Below are 21,495 nucleotides of genomic sequence, written 5' to 3'. Positions count from 1 at the left end.
AAAAGTGTCTTCAACATAACAGAACAGAAAAAGAGTCCATAATTCTAAATTTCTAGGGAGGTTACTGTAAAATAGAAGAATTATTATTCTATTCAGTTGATCAATTGGCCAGAAGGTCAAAATTTAGTGTGGCAATAGGTTGGATAGTTAACACATATTTATTGCATTTATGATTTAGTTTGTGCAATACATTTGATCACCTTAAAAGCAAAGATTGTTTTCATATTTCATGAAAAAGTATTTATTTAAAAATAAGAAAAACTAATTCTTTGATGTATAACTTTTCTAGATTGCTTATTGATTAATAGCTCAATTCTTAATTTACAAATTTGGCTCATTCTTCAAATTCTTTCCCAGATCATTTTAGTGAAATGAATTTAACTCAAATAAATTGAGTGGCATAAAGCTCAATCAACAAACTATGCTTAAAGTATATCGAATTGGATAAAGATAGAAAAATATCTCTCAAATTCATGTATTTGTGATGTTTGTTTATTAGAAATTTATAAGAGATCAGTTTCAATTAAAAGGTGATGGGAAAAGATTTTGTTTTCATAATGGAGAATGAAAAAGAACAAAAATTCTTACTTAAAGTACCTAGTTTTATGAAAAAAATATTTTAGCTTGACTTATGTGCTTTTTTAGAGCTTCTTTTATCTCTTTATTCCTCAGGCTGTAGATAATAGGATTGAAGAAGGGGGACAAAACAGCAAAGGCCAGGGCAATGGCTGTATCCCAGAATAAAGAGTACGTGGCAGAGAAGCGTAGGTACATAAGTGCCACACTGCCGAAGAAGAGCAAGAAAACTGTGAGGTGGGAGACACAGGTAGAAAATGCTTTGCGGCGACCTTCAGCTGAACGAATACGAAGGATCACAGCCACGATCCCAACATAGGACATGAAAATGAGCATCACCGCTGTAATAATCTCCACTGCATGGACCACATCCACTACCTGAATCATGACAATGGCCTGCGTGTCTGTGCAGGCCAGACGCAGCACTGGGAGGAAGTCACAGAAGATGTGCTCCAGGTGATTAGAGCCACAGAATGGTAGTGTGGAGATCCAGGCAATCTCAGGGAGGGGCGTGACAAAGCCACAGATGCAGCAGCCTAAAGTCAGTTGAGCACAGAGCTTGGAGGTCATGATAGTGGGATAATGAAGAGGGCTACAGATGGCCAGGTAGCGGTCAAAGGCCATGGCTGTCAGAAGACAGACTTCACTGATGCCAGTGGAATGGAAGAAGTACATCTGCAAGAGACAGCCATTTAAGGAAATGTTCCTCCTTTCACTAAGCAGGCTGGACAGCATCTTTGGGATGGTGGAAGTGGTATACCAAATCTCCAGGAAAGAAAGGGCACTGATGAAGAGATACATGGGAGTGTGAAGGTGAATATTCAGCCGCACCACTGTAATAATAACCAGGTTTCCAACAACAATGAAAGCATAGATGAAGAGCAGAGGAATGAAGCAGATGACAGAATATCCCCAGGTAGAAGGGAAAGCAGAGAAAATGAACTCCTGAGCTGTGGTCCGATTGGAGCTGTCCATCTGTAAGTGAGAAGTTAGGATTTCAACTCCTAGTGAACTCAAGCATTCCTGAAAGTGTCTATTATTGGTCTGAAAGAAAATCCATTTGCCCAAGTCCAGTTACCAAAAGCCAGTCTCTGGGTAGTTTCCTGTATTGAGGGTGTGAAGGAACAAAAATGAAAATTGAAGTAGAGCATATTCTCTTTGCTTACTACTAAATTTGTGATAAGTAAAAAGATACGATCCAAAAGCACAACCAATATTTTGAGTGAGTAATTATTACATATTAGCATCATTAGTCAGTTGGAGGCTTGTTAAAACTGATAGTGCAGGAATTCACACTGAGAGTCTTTACTTCAGCAGGTCTGTGGTACAGCCTAAGTATATTCAGGCACTGTTGATCCTACTGGCCAAAAGACTATGTTTTAAAATTATTGTGTAAGGCATTGAAGTAATAGTAAACAATGAAAGTGGTTAACTTTCTCATATTTAGATCTTACTAATTCCTTAACAATCTTGGGCAATTTTCCCAGGAGTCTTTCCTTAAACTTCAAATTCATCTGATTCTTAAAATATAATTTGATTAAATAATTTAATGATAAAGGTAAAGCTATCACTGATGAACTCTGTTTATCTTTCTCCTCCTTCCTCTCTTGCATTTACCCTGTCTTTGCATATTAACAATGAATTCAGCTTCCACCACAGTGACTGTTGAATAACAGTAGCCATGGTCCTACACTATCCAATGGCCATGGGCCTCAACAAGGGCCACAAGGTGACTAAGAATGTGAGCAAACTCAGGCACAGCTGACATTGAGGACACCTCACAAAACACACCACGTTTGTGCAGGACATGATTAAGGAGGTGTGCGGCTTTGTCCCCTAAGAGTGGTGTGCCATGGAACTGCTCACAGTCTCCAAGAACAAACATGCCCTTGAGTTCATCAAGAAAAGCATGGGGACACACATCCACCACCAAGAGGAAGCATGAGGAGCTGAGCAGCGTGCTAGGTGCTATATGGAATGCAGCTGCCCCAAATGAGAGTCCCTCTGGCATAAAGTTTGGCAGAAAGTTAAAAAACAAACAAACAATGAATTCAAAGGGCCAGCCAGATAGCTCAGTAGACCAAAGCACCTGCTTGGGCAAGCACAGAGACCAAGGTTAGATCCCTAGCACCACACGCCTGCAGGCTCTGTCCCTGGGGCACACTGAGAGGTCAACTGAGACTGGGTGTGTTGGCAAATGCCTCGAATCGCAGCACTTGATTTGTTGAAAACAGGAGGATCACTATCAGTCCGATCTGTATAGTGAGACCCTGTAGACCTTGTACTAAAAACAAAACAAAAGAAAACAGTGAATTCAGGTAGTATTCAGATGAGAAACTATTGAAATTCTTATGTTATTTTATCTTTGAAAAGTAGGCAATTCTACCTCTTCTCATCCCTTCTCCACCTTCTGTCTTTCAAAGGTGTTTTGTACCAGCAATCTTTGTTCAAATGAAGTAATTCATGGAAAAGGAATACAGTAGTTATACATACAGGGCTGAGCTAGAAACATTGCACTGAGTAGTTCAGTATCAGAGTAGAGCAGTAGGGTTCTGTGTAACACCATTCAAACAGCACACAGTATAAGATGTCCTAATAACATACATTGATAAGAAAACTTCTCTTGTCATATATAGTTACATCTTCTTAAACCGCATCTCTATTTGGTAAGTTTTCATAAGCATTTTTCTAATGTGTAATGCATTATTTTGCCTCTTCGTTTTATACAAAATGTTTTAAATAAATTGCCCATACTCCATTTTTCATGTGTTTGCCATTAACTTGAGAAGATCAATCACCCAATCCATAAAAATCTCTCCTTATTTGCCCATTTCATTCCACACTATTCTGGTTTCCCTCATTGGTTATTTCATTTTTTACCACCTAAGTATAAAGTTAATATTTTTTGTTTTAATCTCTTCATTTTATATTTCCTCCAATAGAGAAGAATCATCCATTTCAAGTTCCTATTTATTCAAGATTGCCAACTTCTTTGGACTTCTAACCTCCTTACTCGTTACCATGACTCCAGAATTCCTTGTTTGAAATTCTTTCTCTGTAGTCTCATGTTTTCTACACTTGATGCAGGCTTTCTGTGACCAATGATAGGCTAAATTATGTCAAAAATTAGTATCTCAAAATGTGATTGTATTTGGTTATAGTCTTCAGTGATGCAATTATATTAAAATGAGGGCATTGAGGTAAGTCATAATCCAATATGACTGGTGTCCTTATAAGAAGAGCTGGTTTAGGCACAGTTTCAGAGGAAAAATTATGTGAAGATTATCTGGTTCCCCCTTAATTCCCAAACCAAATTAATCATCAAGATTCATTTAGCTTACTTTTTCTTTGATGTATCAAATAAATCTTATTTAGCATGTGATATTCACTTATTACAACTACCAGAGGACAAGCATTGGATCCACTCGCTTTATCTATTTCAATGCCTAGTAGTGCTTACATTCTGGTAATGCCCTTCAAAGGCTATCTACCTCCAACCTTACTTTACTTAAGTCTTCATTCTCTGGGCCAGCCAAATAGCTCAGTGGATTAAAACACATGCAAGCAGGCACAAGAGCCAGGGGTTCAATCCCCAGGCCTGCTGTGCCGGCCCCATGCCTCGTACACACTGAGATGGCAATTGAGATTGGCCATGATGGCACTCACCTGTAATCCCAGCTCTTGGGAGGCTGTTAAATAGGCAGATCACTACGAGTCTGATCTAGATGAGACCCTGAACACCCTGTAGACCCTTCCTTAAAAGTACAAAAAAAAAGTTTTCATTCTCTAAAGATCAGTCACTCAAGACCATCAGTTTTCCCATTAGAAACCTCTTGTAGTCCTGCACTAAGTATTATTTTCTTACATTCTTTCCTTAAACTAGTCATTCTTTTACAAAGGAATAGTAAATTATATAAGGTTTTTCTTTCCTAACAACTGAATCAGTTTCTGAAAAAATGTCTTTATTGCTTTATAATATATATATATATATATATATACACTTCATGAGTAGATTTTATTCACTTTTTTTCTGTGCACCTAAATATATTCCTTAAGTTCCTCAACTAAATTAATCAAGCTCCATTTAACTTAGTTTGCCTTGTTATTTCACTAGCATCTTTTATTTAATATATTTGTTTTTTGGGTTTTTAAAATTTATTTTAATGAGAAAAAAGATAAAATAGCAATGAAACAGTTTCAAAACAGGTTAGTAGGACAGTTACAATAATTAATACATTGCATAGTTTTGTCTTCATATTAATTATCCAGAGGACAAGATACAGACATGATATATTATCTAAATAATACTAGTACAAATATTTTTTCTCAGTGAACTAAGAAAAAGTAGCTGTATATCTAGCCTATCTTCTGTATACATATATATATATTTTTTTTTTCTTTTTTTCACAATAAAATGGTCTTTTATTTATACTTTTTCAAAGTTAGTAACACATGACACAAGGTTGCCCAGCAACTGATAGCTGACCTTAACCAGACAGGAGTTTATCTCAGGACTGAGATACCTTGTTTTCTTTAAGCTCTGTGGCCTAGTCCCACTTACACACATTTTTTTCAATTTCCTAGCTTCCTTACCTCCCAATATTTCCCCATTTTTTTGGTCAGAGATGGGTGTTCCATTGCTGTTAGAGAAGCTGTATTTGGAGAAGTCTTTAAAGGACCTTTTCATGCTTGATGCCAGTCCAACGATTATATGTACTTGAATTCAGAAAAATAACCCAATATAATCCAGTCTATAATTGTAGTGAGTTACTAGTACAACTGGTAATTATCAGAAGTTGTTAACTTGAGCCTTTTAAAGTTCAGCATATTGATACGGCATTGCTTTTTATACCTTGCGGTTATACTTTTCTGCTGGATGGTTAAGACCAAGTTAAAGCAAGACCTATATAACTAAAAATGTAACTTTTTCTATCGTCAAGGTCAGTCAAATCTCCTCAAGATTTATCCTGGAACCACGTATAACACATTGTAGATCTTTTGTCAGTGTCAGTCATCCTGATGAGTCATGGCTATTGCTTGACCAATTTGCTTTCTGCAAAAGCCTGCGAGAATTATTTCTCCTAGGTGACTCTCTGTAGGCACACTATACATTGTCAATTACTTTCCTCTGTGGAACCATAATCTCTTTAATCAGAAAATTTGGGACATCAGTGAGTTACGTGGTGTCACTACAGAAGTTCTCTTATGTCCTGAGTCCTCATTGACCTTAGTCTTCACTGACCTTTTGTTTTTTGATTATACGATTGATTCCCATCAAACTGCCTACTTGCATTTACATACAATTGCAAGTTATCCTTTTCCTTTGATACTACATTTTTTGTTTCTGTAGAAAGCAAAGCTAACTTATCTTTTGTTGCCATGGCAACATGCTACCTGTCAATTCAGTTTAGCAAAAGTGTTATTTTTTCCATACTTATTACTTAAACATTGGCTGGTTTTTAAATCTCCTTAATGCCTTTCTTTTTCCTTCCTGAAATAGCTTCTTTTTATCTCCTTTGCAATTGTTTCTTTGTTTTCTAAAAAGTTCTACAGTATTGTGTGTCCTCTTAAAATTTTAATAAGTGAAGATCACATGTCAAAACTCACTTTTTATTCATAGAGATGATTGTATGTAGATGTCTGTATCTATAACTTTACATATATAGTCATTCTTTCTAAAATATTCTTTGAAAGTTTCTTCAGTTTTTCCTCACATACCCATTCTCTTCCATAAATTTTGATGTCTCCAAAGTCACCAGCAACCTATTTTATTTACAAGCAAATTCTAAATTTAAGCCAGTAACTAGTTCAAGAATTTACCTTCTTTGCAAAGGTAGGTCTAACTGGTTATTCCTCTAATGAGATGTGCTTAATAAGCTAAAAAAGGACATAGAAGATCTGAACCAAAAATGAAAACTATTTGGCCTATTCAATGAACATATTCTGATCCAGAATTCAGTACAGTGAGAGAAGTGTACATATCAATGGCTTTAACCGTACAATAGCCAACAAGAAATTTCAGCTATTTCTTCAAACATGTCTTCTTAAAATGTCTCAGAAATTAATTGCTATTCTCATTTGTATTTTTAAAGCAATTTTTTGACATTGGATTTTTCATAACACACCCATTTCTGGGGAAATTAATTAAGACCTGTCCTGAGCTGGACATGTGGCACACACTTATTATTCCAGTATTCTGGTAACCTGTGGCAAGAGGATCACAAGTTTGATCTCCGGGTGGGCAACTTAATGACCTAGTGAAAACTTTTCTAAAAATCAATATAAAATAGTGCTGTGCATATAGTGTCAGGATGTATCATAAGTTCATTTCTGAGTACCAATAAATAGGAGGATTTTTTTTTTTTTTGGCAGCCTCACAATGCCTTCAGGGCAGGTCTGGTTTGGCTTGAGGATCTGCGGATTGAACGACAGCATTCTGAGCCTGACTGCTTTGTTTAATCAAGCACTTAAACAACTGAGCTGATGGGTGGGCCCCCTGAGTACCAATAAATAAATAAATACCTAAATACAGAAATGCATAAATAAACACCCATGAACACTTTCTCACCTCTTCCTTGATGGAAAACTTTTTAACAAGTAGTCCTAATATCTGTAGCCTTATCAGACACAGGTGTTTCTCTGCACTTCTTCCATGCCTCCAAAGTAGTGAGCTCACTGACCTTGCTACTACTGAGCTCCGAAGTTGGAAAGAATATGGATGACGCATTATTCCCCAAACTATGGTATTTAAAACTAAAATAATAAGGCAATCTTCCTTCACGTTTCTGTTGTTTCCACCCTGAGTCATCCAGTTTAACTGAATTTCCTCATCAGTCAGTGACTATAGCTCTGACTCCCCACAAATGTACACTCTCTATATTTCCTTCCTAATTTCCCTCTCTATATGTATCTTTCCCTGAATACAACCAGTATCCTCAGAGTACAAGATAGGGCTCTCTTGGGAATACTAGATAAGTGTAAGTAGAAAAACAATAATCCCTATCATGACTCCAATTAGAGAAAAAAATTCAACCTACTAACCAGGAGATTGCCACTCGCAAGGAATCCCAATCCAATACAAATGAGACAACTTGGGAGTTTTAGGCATTAAAATAAAAATACTTTTGTCTTTTTAAAGAAATACCACTGCATTTCAGTACTACTTCTTGGTGAGTTGCCTTACAGATTTTCAATGAATGAAAATACAAAACAAAATCAAACAACATGAGGGATATTAATAAAAATAGTGGAGAAAAGTCAATGAACAATGAAAGGAGGGAGCTTGGCTTACATTCTGTTCTTTTGTAGGCCATTTAACTTATTTCAAGTCTTTCCATGAGTGAAAAAATATCATATAACACTTGTGTCAGCAGCACAATTCATAATAGCTAACCCTTGAAAGTAGCCTATATGGCTCTCAGCATAAGTGGATAAAGAACATGTGCAATTTACACACAATGGAGTATTATTCACCCATAAAAATCAGTCATTTGTAGAAAAATGGATACATCTGGAGACCATAATAATAAGAGAAATAAATCAAAACCACAAATTTAAATATCACATGATTTCTTTTATACGAGGAACCCAAATTGTAAATAAAGAACAAAGTAAAAGATAATAGCGAGTAGAAAGATAGCACTTTCTCAAATGGAAGGGGAATCAAGAGACGGAGGGAAAGGAGAGAAGGAGCAATGAAAAGAGAACAAAGTTCAGTTATACAGGTGCACCAGCTCCCTACAAGGGATGTAATCATTTTGTACTTCAAACATGCACTAACATATAGTTGCAGTAGTAAAAGAAAACAACAACAACGAACAAATCTTCTGTGGGTTTCATCTACTAATTTTACATAGAAGTTTGGGGCTGAGTTTAGCTAATAACATTTATCTTTCTCCTCTTTCTCTATGAGTAACAGAGATCCTCAGAAAAAGAAATGACAGATGGGGAACTCTCCCAAAACTAAAGAAACTTAACAATGCTTTCTCCCATTCCTATTAGGATTGTTTCAATTCTACTCACAATTTTAATATATAATTGTTCTATAAAACTTTTATTTTCCTGAATAAAGCTAAATTGCATATATTATATACTTGAAGAGAAAAAATTTAAAATTGCTGCATTTTTGATATCTTTATCAGTATAAAGAATTTATAAGTGCATTCTTAGTTGTAAATTAATTTATAAGTTCATTTTTAGACATTTTAAAACCTTTTTCATTTATTGTTTTATATTTTACTCTATAACTGTTGAAAACAGTCTTGTTTCCCAACACAAAAAATGTTCCATTCTCAACTTGAATTTCTCTTGTTTTCTGTTTTAGCTCATTTTTCATTGCTGAGATGTAATATCTGACACTCAAAGTCAAAGGAAAAAGAGTTCATTTAGCTTACAGTGTGTAGAAGTTTCAGTTTACAATCGGCTGGTTCAAAGGCAGGCTACCTTGTCAGGGGACCATCATAGAGAATAGCTTATGGTGCCAACAGGTAGCAAAAGCAAAAAACGAAGAAAAAAAATGTTTATGTCCTTTATGTTAAATGCAGAATATCCACTGTAAGGTAGGTATAACACTCTCACCTTTAATCCTAGTCAGATCTTTTCCAATCCAATCAGTGGACTGATATATCAATCACACATCTTTTATCCAAGCATCACACACTCAAGATTCAACCACCTCTGAAAAAACCCTTTGACTGCATAAGCTTTGGGTGGAAATCTAGACACAAACCGTCACACTTTGTAATACGAAATGATATTTTTCCTAAAAGAGTTTTAGTTCTTTTGTTGAAAATAATGAATTTAATATTCTTGCCACTATCTCAATCTTAGGAACCCATCAACAGAGATGGACAAGGAATAACAGGTTCTGAAATGAATGAGTGAGTCAAGAATATCTGCTATATGCTTGCTTTTTTTTTTTCTTTTTTTTTTTTTTTTTTTGCGGAACCGGGGATTGAACTCAGACCCTTGTGCTTGTCAGGCAAGCACTTATTCCACTGAACCATCTCCCCAGCCCTATATGCCTTCTTATTATTCTGAAAATCAAATATGACTTTAAAAGATCATTCTGAAAATTAAATTTGACTTTGATTATTATACTTTATGGCACTCTATATAAAATATCATGTTTATCTTTATAGAACATTTAGTTAAGAACCGATGATTACACTGCATTCTATTATAATAAATTATAAAAATGGATAATAATAGCCTTCATTTATTACATAAATGCATATTTTTACAATTTATTAATTCCAATCATTATAGGTTTATTCAAAAGTTCAATATTTCCATAAATTATAATACCCCACTTATACATTTCAGTGGCTTTATATTTTGAAACATAGCACCAATGAAATATGCAGTTATTTTCAATGAGTTTTTATTGCTCAGCAGAAAAATTGGCAACAGACAACCCAGTAGTTGATAACAGCAACAGAAAGCACTATAATTGGCTAACGTACAAGGAATGAGATACCACAGATGAGATGAGGTTTTGAAAGAGGAACTTTCAATGTTGTTGAGTGTTTAAATTTTAACAATCTTTAAAAAGTGGTTTGGCATTATCTATTCAATTTTTAAATCTTGGAAACTATTATATACTGCAATTATATTTCTAAGAATTAATCTCACAACAACACTGAAATTTGCAAAATTGTTCAGAGTCTCACTTTCAGCTTGCTTATGATTAGAAGTACTTTTTTAAAATCTAAAATTTCACCAATAGGGAGTAGAAAAATCACATAATGTGCAATGATAGCACAATATTACGCTATACTTATTTTACATGAAAATAATAAGTCCTATGATGTTATGAGTATAAGGCATAAATAAATATTAGAAAGACATAAGGAAATTATTAGTAACTTAGACAACAAATTTCAGAATTTCCATTGCATATAATCTTTCTGAGAAAAAACATATTATTTACATGCATACAAAATTCATATTGAAACTTACTTTTATTCAGTTCATGTTCATTGCCCTTCTTTTTTCTGCATACCGAATAATCTTATTTGCTAGATATTTTCTGTATGTATACATTTGTATAAAGCATATGTGTTTATTCTAGGTCCATGTTCTTTTATTTGGTGGAATTGGATAGGTACATGTTCTATCAATTTATATAATTGTAAGGGTTTGGTCTCAATTTATTGCTGATTTTTTCCTCAGCATTTTTTAGGAATTATTTTTCTTTGTCTTTATCAATTTCACTGCACCTGACATTGTTATCACTTCATAAAATACTTCTCAAACATGTGAATACTTGCTTATTCATAATAAGTTGCTTCAACTACTGTACCTTGCAAGCATCTAAATGGATGTTGACAAAACGTGTTGCCACGATGTTGTTAAACACGTGTGGAAACATCATGGGAAAGCATTTCTAGGAACAAAGTCACTAGAAAACAATGTATTTTCACATTTAATTTAATTAATCCAGATTTTTGTCTAGAATTGACCTAACAGTTTCCATCAGCTACTAAGAATGCTTCTGTATTTCTACCTTCTCTGTAACGTATGGACTTGGTAGAGTCTAATCAACCATATAATTATAAGTATTTTATGTTTATCTTCTGTTAAATTAATTTTATTACTTTTTCCCAGTGTTTACTATTCCCTTAATTCAGTAAACAATTTTTTCTTTTTAAATCTTATTCTGTTACACTTCCCACTCTCTTTACCTTAAAGACTAAATAAATATGAAACACAGGATGGCATTATAATTTTAGATAAAGAAAACCCAATCAATTTATCTAACCCTGCAGTTTCCAGGTGGAAGACATCATATAGAATATATCTTTACTTCATTCTGTGTTTTTGCTGATACCCATATGGCAAGCAAAATGGATAAGAAAAGTAATATCTTCTACAGTTCTTCGATGGGATACACATATATGTTACTTCTACTTGGTTTTAAGAGACGTTGAATGCAGTTTATAGTTTGCTTTAGGATTTTTTTTGTATTTTAGTAAGGGTCTACAAGATCTACAGGGTCTCACCACATAGATCAGACTCGTAGTGATCCACCTGTGTTCAGCCTCCCAAGAGCTGGGACTACAGGCACATGAAGTAACAATGATCTCAACTATTCACATATTCAAGTATTTTAACCATCTATTCTCTTTTCAAGCTACAATTCAACATACCTAGCAGTCCCTTGTCTCACTTATTGGAATTCTTCAATTTTATTCTTCCCGTGAAACCTCAGTCATATTCCTTTTCTGAAATTACAATACCCCCGAGTGTGCTACTTTTATGATTAACTTTCTTGGTCTTTATTTTATTTATTTATTTATATATTTTATTAATTTTATTGAGAAAGAAATAGCAATGAGACAGCTTCAAGACAGGTTAGTAGGACAGTTGCAATAATTAACACATTGTATATTGTTGTCCTTGTAGAAGTTATTCATAGTACAAGATGCAAATATGATATCTTGTCTAAACACTATTAGTATAAATCTTTCTTCTCATTGAATTAAGATAAAGTAGCTGTATATGTATCCTATTTTGTATATACAGATTTAACATTTAGCACATCAATGATTGTTGGAAAATACCTGTTCCATGTTATGTCTAAGGTGTTTGATATTCAGACAGATAGTAACGCTAAGCTCAAATTCCTATGTTATAGGGTAACAATATCATTAAGCCTCTCTTCTGGAAGGTTAAGAACTTAAGTTTGCAGACCAAAAAATTAGAGAAATAGAAGGGCTACAGGGATATTTTGGCCCTAACCCTAGTCCTTCAAGGTCAGTGAGGACTCAGGACATAAGAGAACCTGTGCTGTAACATCCTGTAACACAATGGTGTCCCAAATTTCATGTTCTATGATTAACTTTTTAAATTAGCATATTTTTCTAAGAACTACTGTCTTCAAAAAAATCCACTGATTTTATTTTAATAATAATTTTATTTTTATTATATGTATTATTTGCATATGTTAATGGAGCTGACTATGATATTTCAGCACATACATGAAGCATATACTGATCAAATCCAGCTTCCATTATCCTTCCTCCCACCAGTCATACGACCGCTAGCAATCACTGTTGTAAATGTAGGTAAACTTTCTTTTTTGCTTTCCCTTAGAAGAAAGAACATGTTGCACTTCATTTCCTGCCTTTGGTTCATGTTCAATTTTCTTAAATGCTTTTTCTGTATCCATTGATATAAATATGTGCTTTATTTTCTTCATCTTTATTTTTTACTTAATATAATATTCTCTAATTTTGTCTTGTTTCCTGACAATAACAGGATTTCATGATTCTCCTATGGTTGAATAATCTTCTATTCTGTATATAGTCCATTTTTAATTTCTTAAAAACAAGTTTATTTATTTATTTATGTAGTTAGCACAAGGTCTCGTTACACAGCTCATACTACTAGTGACCCTCCTGTTTCTGCTTTCCCAGCACTGGGATTATATATGTTCTCCAAAATACCTGGTTTTGGTGGTTGGCTCTGCTGAGAGACAGCATGCCATGCAATACCAGAGATCTTTTAAAGTTGATCTTTTTAAAGTTGATTTTGTACCTTGCAACAATAATTCACTTATCATTTCTAATAATGTTTTGGTACATTTAGATAAAGAATCATATGATCTACAAACATGAATATTATGACACAGTGCTTTTTCATTTGTATATATTTTAGTAGTTTTTCTCTTTCCTAATTGCTCTAAAACTTTTGTCATGTGGGGGTAAAACCCCTCTGTACTTAATTTGTTCAAATTTTTTTATCAAGACATGTTCAATTTTATTAAATGCTTTTTCTGCATCCATTGAAATCAACATACACTTTATTTTCTTCATTTTTTGATGTGATATGTTATAATTTCTGATCTACATGTCTCTCAATGAGCTATCATGATGCATGGTTTTGATGTGCTGTGAATTTTATTTACTAGTATTCAGTTGATAAATTTGCATCTCTATTTACCAGCGAAATTGGTCTGTGGTTTCCTCCTTCTATTGTGTCCTCATTTGGTATGGTAATAGTATGACACTAGCTTTGTAGAATGAATTGGAAAATATTCTGTGCATTTCAGGCCTTTAGAATGATTTGAGAAGAAACAGATTTTTCTTTTTTTTTTTCAGTTTTGGTGAAATTAAGCTCTGAGGCTCTCTAGTTCTGTGATTTTCTTTGTTAGGAAACATTTCACTATTGGTTCAATTTCATTCCTTGTTATTTGACTACTCAGGATTTTTATCTTCTATTGATTTGATGTTGGTAAGTCATATGTTTCCAGACATATGCTTTTCTTTTAGATTTTAAAATTTGTTAGCAGAAATTTAAGCATAGACAAGTCTTCCTGAGTATGCTATTTGTTTTGTAATATATCATGTTTCATTATAGTATTCATTTACATTAATTTCATTGAGAAAGAAATAACATTGAGACAGTTTCAAAACAGGTTAGTACAACAGTTACAATAATTAATACAGTGCATATTGTCTTCTTTTATTGTATTATTTTTTAAGGTATCAACAACAAAGGTATCAATTAATGACAACATGTTTACATTCATTTTGCAACTCTTCTTATGAAATATGTAAGCTTATTACAGAGTACCTCATTTAATATTCATAATAACATTTGAAGCTTAATTGTAAAACATATTACTTTCATATCTATAGATAATAAAACTAGGATGCTGTGAATCTAATTAATGACTTATTCAAGGTCACAAAATTAGTAGTGGTACTGCTGCAGCTGTAGTCTTTTCCACAGATCTTATTCCATCATATTTCATAAACTTGACATATTACTAGCTTTCTATAAAATAATGATATAAAATGATAACAGTATTTATATAAAAGTAATAAAGTTGATGTTAATAAAAACACATTTTAATAGCTTAACCAAAAATTTTTTTTATATTTTATCCATTTATGGAAACATACATAATTAGTGCATGCTATTTTAGTGAAAGATGCATCAACAACATAATTATATATATATGATAAGTACTAAAATCAAAAATCAAAACATTCATTATGAAAGTGAATGAGGGGCTGGGGAGATGGCTCAGTAGAATAAGCGCTTGCCTGGCAAGCACAAGGGCCTGAGTTCAATCCCTGGTTCCACCAAAAAAAAAAAACAAAACAAAAAAAAAAAAAAAACAGAAAGAAAGTGAATGAATTAAATGCTAATTTTTAGGTTGATATGTAAGAGTAATCTGCAATAAGAAGTCCCCACAAGCTAGCATTAACCTGCAGATGCAGTAAACATTTTAAAGCAGAGAAGTTTCTTAATTGCTATTTTCATGTCCTTATTTCTCAAACTGTAGATGATAGGGTTGAAAAATGGTGAAAGAACTACAAATATTAGGGCAAAAGCTTTGTCCAAAATTGGTGGGAATGTAGCCGAAAAACGCAGGTATATGAGGGAGACACTACCATAGAACATGAGAAAGACACCAACATGGGCTGCACAGGTAGAGAAAGCCTTCCGACGACCTTCTACAGAGGGAATCCTCATGATCACAGTGATGATCCTGACATAGGAAATGATAATAATCAAGGCAGAGAAAATGATGGCCACAGCATGGATCACATCTTCAATCACAATCATGGATGTGTCAGTGCAGGCCAAGCGCAGCACAGGTTCAAAGTCACAGAAGATCTGGTGGATTTGGTTGGGACCACAGAAGGGCAGTGTGGAAATCCAAGCAGTCTCTGGGAGCAACACAAGGAAGCCGAAGATGCAGGATCCTGCAGAGAGCTGAGCACACAGCTGGGGAGTCATGATGGTGGAGTAGTGGAGAGGATTACAGATGGCAATGTACCTGTCGATAGCCATAGCAGTCAGCAAAATTCCCTCTGAATTTCCCAGTGAATGGAAGAAATACATCTGCAAGAGGCAGCCAGTCATTGAGATGGTCCTGTGCTTACTGATGAGGTTGGAGAGCATGTTTGGAATCGTTGCGGTGGTGTACCAGATCTCCAGGAATGAGAAAATGCTGATGAAATTATACATGGGGTTGTGGAGACGAGAATCCATCCTGACTGCAAAGACCACAGTCAGATTCCCAATAACAATGAACATATAGATGACAAGCAAAAGAATGAAGAAGAGGAGGCCACCATCTTCAAACTGAGGAAATCCAGAGAATAGAAACTCAGTCACCACCGTAGTTAGATTATACTTCATCATGGTTTTAACAATCTTAACTCTTGTGGGTAGAAACGTGCAACTCACTTCCTAGATATAATGTAAAAGGCCACATGCATTGGTTCATGTAAGAGTCCAGTGAAAATAAGCTTTTGGTGAATCATGTATTTCTCTTTATCATGAAATAATGAACAGGTTTTCATTTAGTACCTATTCTGCACCCCGTATGTCTGTGGGTTTATTGAAATCTGCTTTCTTGAAGCTTGTATTATAATGAAGTATGCAAATTGTTAATTGCTTTTTATAACAATTCTCCAAGTTATTCTTGGAGAATTCTATAGAGATAAAATTCTCTAATGGTCTTTGACTGTAGATTTGATAAAATAATCTAGTTATTTTTCTCTTTCTAAAAGCAATGTGGAGACGAGGGAGATAGCTCAGTAGAATAAGTGCTTGCATGGCAAGCGCAAGGCCCTGAGTTCAATCTCCAGTATTACAAAAAAAAGTAAAACATGAAAATATAAAAGCAATGTGGGCAGGGCTTAGAAGTGCTGGCTCAGGCCTGGTTATGGGGCTTCCAGGCCACATCCTGGACATCCACAAGTAGGACTCAGGGCACACAGGTAGCAAGGGAGTTCCCTCACCCTTGGAGAGCCACCCAACTGTGCAGTTGGGCTGTCTGAGTTATTCTGATACCTGGAGCAGGCTCTACTATTGATGACCTTGACTACTAAATTAAAAAGGTTCCTAGAAGCCCATGACCTTGATATCCGCAGCTATCTGCTTTCAGTCATTTGTTTTACCCAGCAGAGAGCTGACCTTTCACATTGGGTGTTCTTCTATGTCTGAATTACTGTTGTATAGCATTGGGAGAACCAGTGTTAATTCTCATCACCACCAACCTACCAATGAAGAGCCTCACATACTGGCCTCAGATAGCTTTGGGACTGACTTCAGTAGGGGACATGCTGCTTGGCTGGTGGGCTATGAAGAGCACCCACCTGTGACCCCTCTGTGTGCCTGCCTCTTAGTTTGCTGGAGTTATGTGGCCACTGATTTCTGCTACTAACCATGCCTATCAGGGCAAAAGAGAAAATCCTCTGATTGGCTTCATGTCCATGGCACTAGTATGTAGAGAGAATACCCAGCTGTGGCCCAGTGGCTTCTGCCTGGCCGTGCTCAGGGGACTGACCTGGGATGGCCTGAGCTGTGTTCAGACCCCACCCGACTATGCTGTTCTTGTTGTTGTTGGAGCTCACTAAGCTCACCAGATCCACACTCTGGACCTCCACCACCCTGCTGATTATAAGGATAAATTCAGCTCCAATTGGACAGTAGGAAGAATCCTCTTCCTAGGAATTATCCTCAGAAATTTGTGGAAATAAGACAGATGAAGCAAAGGAAAATAAAAATAGCAGAATTTAAAAAATAGTGAATAAAGCTTATGTAGAAATTATGAAAATGAATTTTTACAAAGCACCTTCAGGTCTTATAACCATATGATTACATTTGAATAAGCAGTGTGTTATAAGGACCAGAAGTTGGAAATTTAGTGCATATTTGACTGGATTTTAATTTAGCCCTTTGCTATCAAAATTATATAATGAAACCTGGAACTCCAGGATTTTGGGTAACCTTGCAGAATTTTCTGCCCTTTGCAATTCTCACTTGAAGTTATAGTAAGCATATGAATTTTAAAACTGTAGAAAAATCCTAGTGTGTTGATGGGGGTATGATTAAAATATAAGCATTAAAATCCAAGATTTTATAAAATTAGTAAACATTAATGGTAAAAGGTAAAAGTAAACTATTTGAATGAAAATATAAATAAAATAAACATGAAACTGAATTTTGCATTTTCTTGAATAATCTCAATTTTCAGACTGTTCCTTTTCTATCAAACTATACAATAGATTTTCATATGGTGAGGGAAGGGTTGAGGTACCCAGGCATAAATTTCAAGCCTGTGTGAAAGTAGTCCCAGTAGAAAAAAAAAATCAGGCCAGCAGAAAGGTATATGCACAGAATGAAGTGACCAGTGGAAAAACTAGCAGAATATTTTGGATCTTTTCCATCTGGATCCTAAAGTTTCAGTTCTTGAGAGATATTAAAAATAAGTAGCGGTTCTTAAAAACTATGTAAGCTCTTTGTTCAGAATGTTAATATACTGACAAAGACTATCAGGGAACAAAAAGATAAAAGCCAAACTAAAGCATCTAGTACAACATGAGGATCTCACTACCAGGTCCCCAAATGGTGACATAAGGCCTGCAGCTGACATCTCTAAAACTACTGAGGAAAAAACTCATCAGCTGACTCAGAAATCACTGTGTAGGCCACTCACAAACCTGCCCTCACACAGAAAGGAAGTTCAAAAGACACTATCTCTTTTGAAAAAATGTAGAACTATTTAAAAGTGAATTTATATGAGTAAATAAGAACACTTGCTTATACTATGTTCCAGTACGTTCCCCAAATAGGTGGTAGATATTTTCCTGAACTAATACTATTGCCGCGATTCCAGGAGAACAGTGCACTGGCTCAGACTTGGTAGCCTCTCTGGCCACTCGCTTCCCTCCAGTCCTGTTCCCTTGTGGTGCCCCCCTCACCCAGTCTGGAGTTTCCAAAGTGGGGAACATACACTAAAACCAGAGCTAAAAGAAATTATCTTGTGACAATAATTTAAAATTTCATGTAATTTTGCTCAAGAATGATTTATTTATACATTCAGATTAAAATGAGTGATTTAAACATAGAGCTCTTTAAAAGTTATTTAGGATATTTTGATAATTTGGTGGATCTCATAATTCACAAAATATGCATACTGACAATTTTATGCTGCTCCTACACATGCTAACCCTTTAGATTTTCATAAAACAAGACTATTGCAAACAAATGTTATTGCTGTACAGATGCCAATTTTCATTTATTTGATATATGAGCACACACATATGAATGCACACAGGTGTGGAATTGAATTCATCTCCTTCTCATTCTCTTAACTGTTTCTCTTTGATAAATAATTTTTCAGAATGGGCTTTGTTTTTCTTCCCCTCATTACCAGATTGTTGACAAATACATGCTTCCTAGCTGTGTAATGTTATACAGAACATAAAACATTTTACTAATGAAACTTTACAGAGAGTTGATCAGTGGAACAGTTAATGAAACTGGATGTCACAAAATTCATTATCAAGGTCTACTTTCTCCAATATGATTATTATTTTAAAAAGATACCATCTGAGGATCTAATAGAAAGATGTTCTTCCTGCATTACAACCTGGTTTGGCATAAAGTAATAATCTGCTTATTGACATTTTCAGAGTAAGATCAGGAATCTATTGATGTAAAATGTTACTGATAAGAAAATATCTTTAGAATTTTCTTTGCAAAAAGTACTAGCTAAAGGGAAGAGATTGGACATGAAGCAGAAAATCAAAGCATAAAATAAAATAAAAATAAAACAAGATCTGGCCAAATAGCTCAGCAGATTAAAACACCTGCTTAGGCAGATACAGTGGCTGGGGTTTGATCCCTGGCATGTCGCACCAGCCCCATCTCCATTGTGTGCTGAGAAGGTGATTAAGACTGGCCTGGATCCCCTGTTCCATGCAAAAAAAAAAAAAAAAAAACGAAAAAAAAAAAAAAAAAAAAAAAAAAAAAAAAGAAGAAGAAGAAGATTTAGCTGGTCATGGTGGCTCACGCCTGTAATCCCAGCACATGGAAGGCTGATCACAGGCAGATCACTATGAGTTCAATCTACGTCGTGAGATACTGTAGACCCTTACTAAAAATACATAAGTGGCTAAATAAATAAATAAATGGAAAAAGACCAAATTTTGAAATAATTTAGATGACAAATGAAGCACAATATCAACTAGAAAGAAGAAGATCTAGGATAAGTACGAGAGGTACTACTGGGGGTTGTAGAAGGGTATTGCATTGCTTGTAGGAGTACGGAGATAGATCTGGTACATTTCCAGTGCATATTGGGAGGATATTCCAGGAGAATTATTACCAAACATTGTGTTCCAAGGGAGATCTTTGGATTTTCTCTTTAACCGCTGACTTCCACTGAGCTTACTTAGTGGGTCAGATGGAGTACCAAACAAGAGTGGGGGAAATCCTAAGGAAATTTGTTTTGAATTCTACTGCCAAGATGCCCCAGTACTTTTAGCCAAAAAATTTCAACAGTCTACTTAAGCCTTCTGTCCCTCCTGGTTCTCCACTCCCTGACTCTGCCACAAAAAACTTATGACCACATCCTGACCTACAGCCACTATAACAGACAAGGCTTATGGTTCCTCTACCCATCCTCATGGGTTTGAAGATAAGTTAGAGGACTCCAGTAGCCCTTACAAAAAGCATTTAATATTCACAAGCTGAAGTTAAAATTGAATATAAAAATATAAGAGTATTGCACTTCTTAACCTTTCCATCTATTCATGCATTGGTGATTATTAATTTACAATCACTGGCAATAAAATGAAATGAAAACAGATAGTGCTTTCTGCCTTGTCACTACCATCCACATCCTCCCAATGTCTGAATACAGATGGGTCTGCTAAGCACTATAAACATCAGTTATTACAGTTTTTACCATGAAATTTATTATTTATATTAATGTATTGTCTACCTAGACTTCTTTGCTCCAGTATCTGATCATTGCTGGAGTTTGTACCATTTTAACAAGACTTCCTGAAAGCTGTCAAGTGTCTGATTCATGGACCTTAACTACCAGCCCATCCAAGTGTGGGGCCATTGGCAAGCGACTGATATACACAAGATTCAGGGAGAAATCCATTTTCCTAAAGACTCATTTCTACCCATTGGATGCTCACCAGAGAGACTTCTGTGCTTACAATGTGGAACATGAACAGAAAGCTGAGCACATGGTTCAGCCGACAGTAAATAAACTTCCCCTGGGGCCAGAGAGCAAGCTGATATGTGACTAATCCCTTCCCTTACCCAGAGGATGGCCCCCAAATATTCTGATGCCATTCTAGAATGTACCTGTGCATGTGCATGGCCATAGTCATAAGAAGTTTACAAAGCTATCCTGCCTGTCAGATTCTGGATATGACTAAAAGTTCAACAAATTTTCAAGCTATTAGGCCTTGATGCCCTTGGTAGGCAATCAAAATGTCTAATCCACAGACTTGTTCTGATCCTCACAGGAGCTTACACTCCCTCCTGGTTCTGCTCAGCCACCTCAACCCACTGACTCAGCACTCGTCACTCAGATCCTGTAGGAGCACATTCATGATCTGTTCATTTTCTCAGTACACTGCACCTGATAAAGGCCTCTGTTTCTGTCCAGCTTCATGTCCATGAGCTCTATCCTGGGAAATAATGGGCACTATGTGTTCCCCATTACTCCCAGTTGCAGGATAACAGGGGACTTCAATGGACAATCAGGGGACCGACTTGAGCTAGTAGGAAAGAACAAATTGCACACAGCTTATCCTGGACAAAAGGCCTAAATAATAAAAGATAATTTTTAATGCAAAAGTTTTTTGATTGTTTGAGTCATAGTGATAGCAACACAGTAAAACTGTGAATCCTAGGAAATAGGAACAAGATGGAAGATAATTTGTTTTTCAGACATTGTCTCAAAAGTATGTTCTTCTTTCTAAAAGCCAAAACAAAACTTTATCATGCTGCTTTTGGAAGCTGCTGTCAACTGACAATGCTCACTACTAGATAAGCATTTCCTCAGTCACTACACCATGAACAGTACCTAGAAATACTATTCATATCTGTGAGCCCAGTGCACTAATGCTACACATCTGTTTAAAT

At 35.4% G+C, this 21,495-nt stretch overlaps 2 protein-coding genes across 2 annotated transcripts; both read right to left on the bottom strand.

The window, feature by feature from the left end:
- Nucleotides 1–582: 582 nt before the first annotated feature.
- LOC101574293 (olfactory receptor 6K2) lies at nucleotides 583–1,589 on the bottom strand. The gene has a single exon (XM_004639958.1). The coding sequence runs from the start codon at nucleotides 1,549–1,551 to the stop codon at nucleotides 604–606; it is 948 nt and encodes a 315-aa protein (XP_004640015.1). The 5' UTR covers nucleotides 1,552–1,589; the 3' UTR covers nucleotides 583–603.
- Nucleotides 1,590–14,790: 13,201 nt separating this feature from the next.
- On the bottom strand, nucleotides 14,791–15,738 carry LOC101570986 (olfactory receptor 6K3-like). The gene has a single exon (XM_004640007.2). The coding sequence runs from the start codon at nucleotides 15,736–15,738 to the stop codon at nucleotides 14,791–14,793; it is 948 nt and encodes a 315-aa protein (XP_004640064.2).
- Between the last annotated feature and the right edge of the window lie 5,757 nt (nucleotides 15,739–21,495).

This window comes from Octodon degus, unplaced genomic scaffold, assembly GCF_000260255.1.
Source record: "Octodon degus isolate 3935 unplaced genomic scaffold, OctDeg1.0 scaffold00116, whole genome shotgun sequence".
NCBI lineage: Eukaryota > Metazoa > Chordata > Mammalia > Rodentia > Octodontidae > Octodon > Octodon degus.
This window is presented reverse-complemented; position numbering and strand designations above follow the sequence as displayed.

Excerpts from the sequence above, each read along its gene's own strand:
- LOC101574293 (XM_004639958.1), bottom strand. The coding sequence starts at position 1,551 with ATGGACAGCTCCAATCGGACCACAGCTCAGGAGTTCATTTTCTCTGCT.
- LOC101570986 (XM_004640007.2), bottom strand. The coding sequence starts at position 15,738 with ATGATGAAGTATAATCTAACTACGGTGGTGACTGAGTTTCTATTCTCT.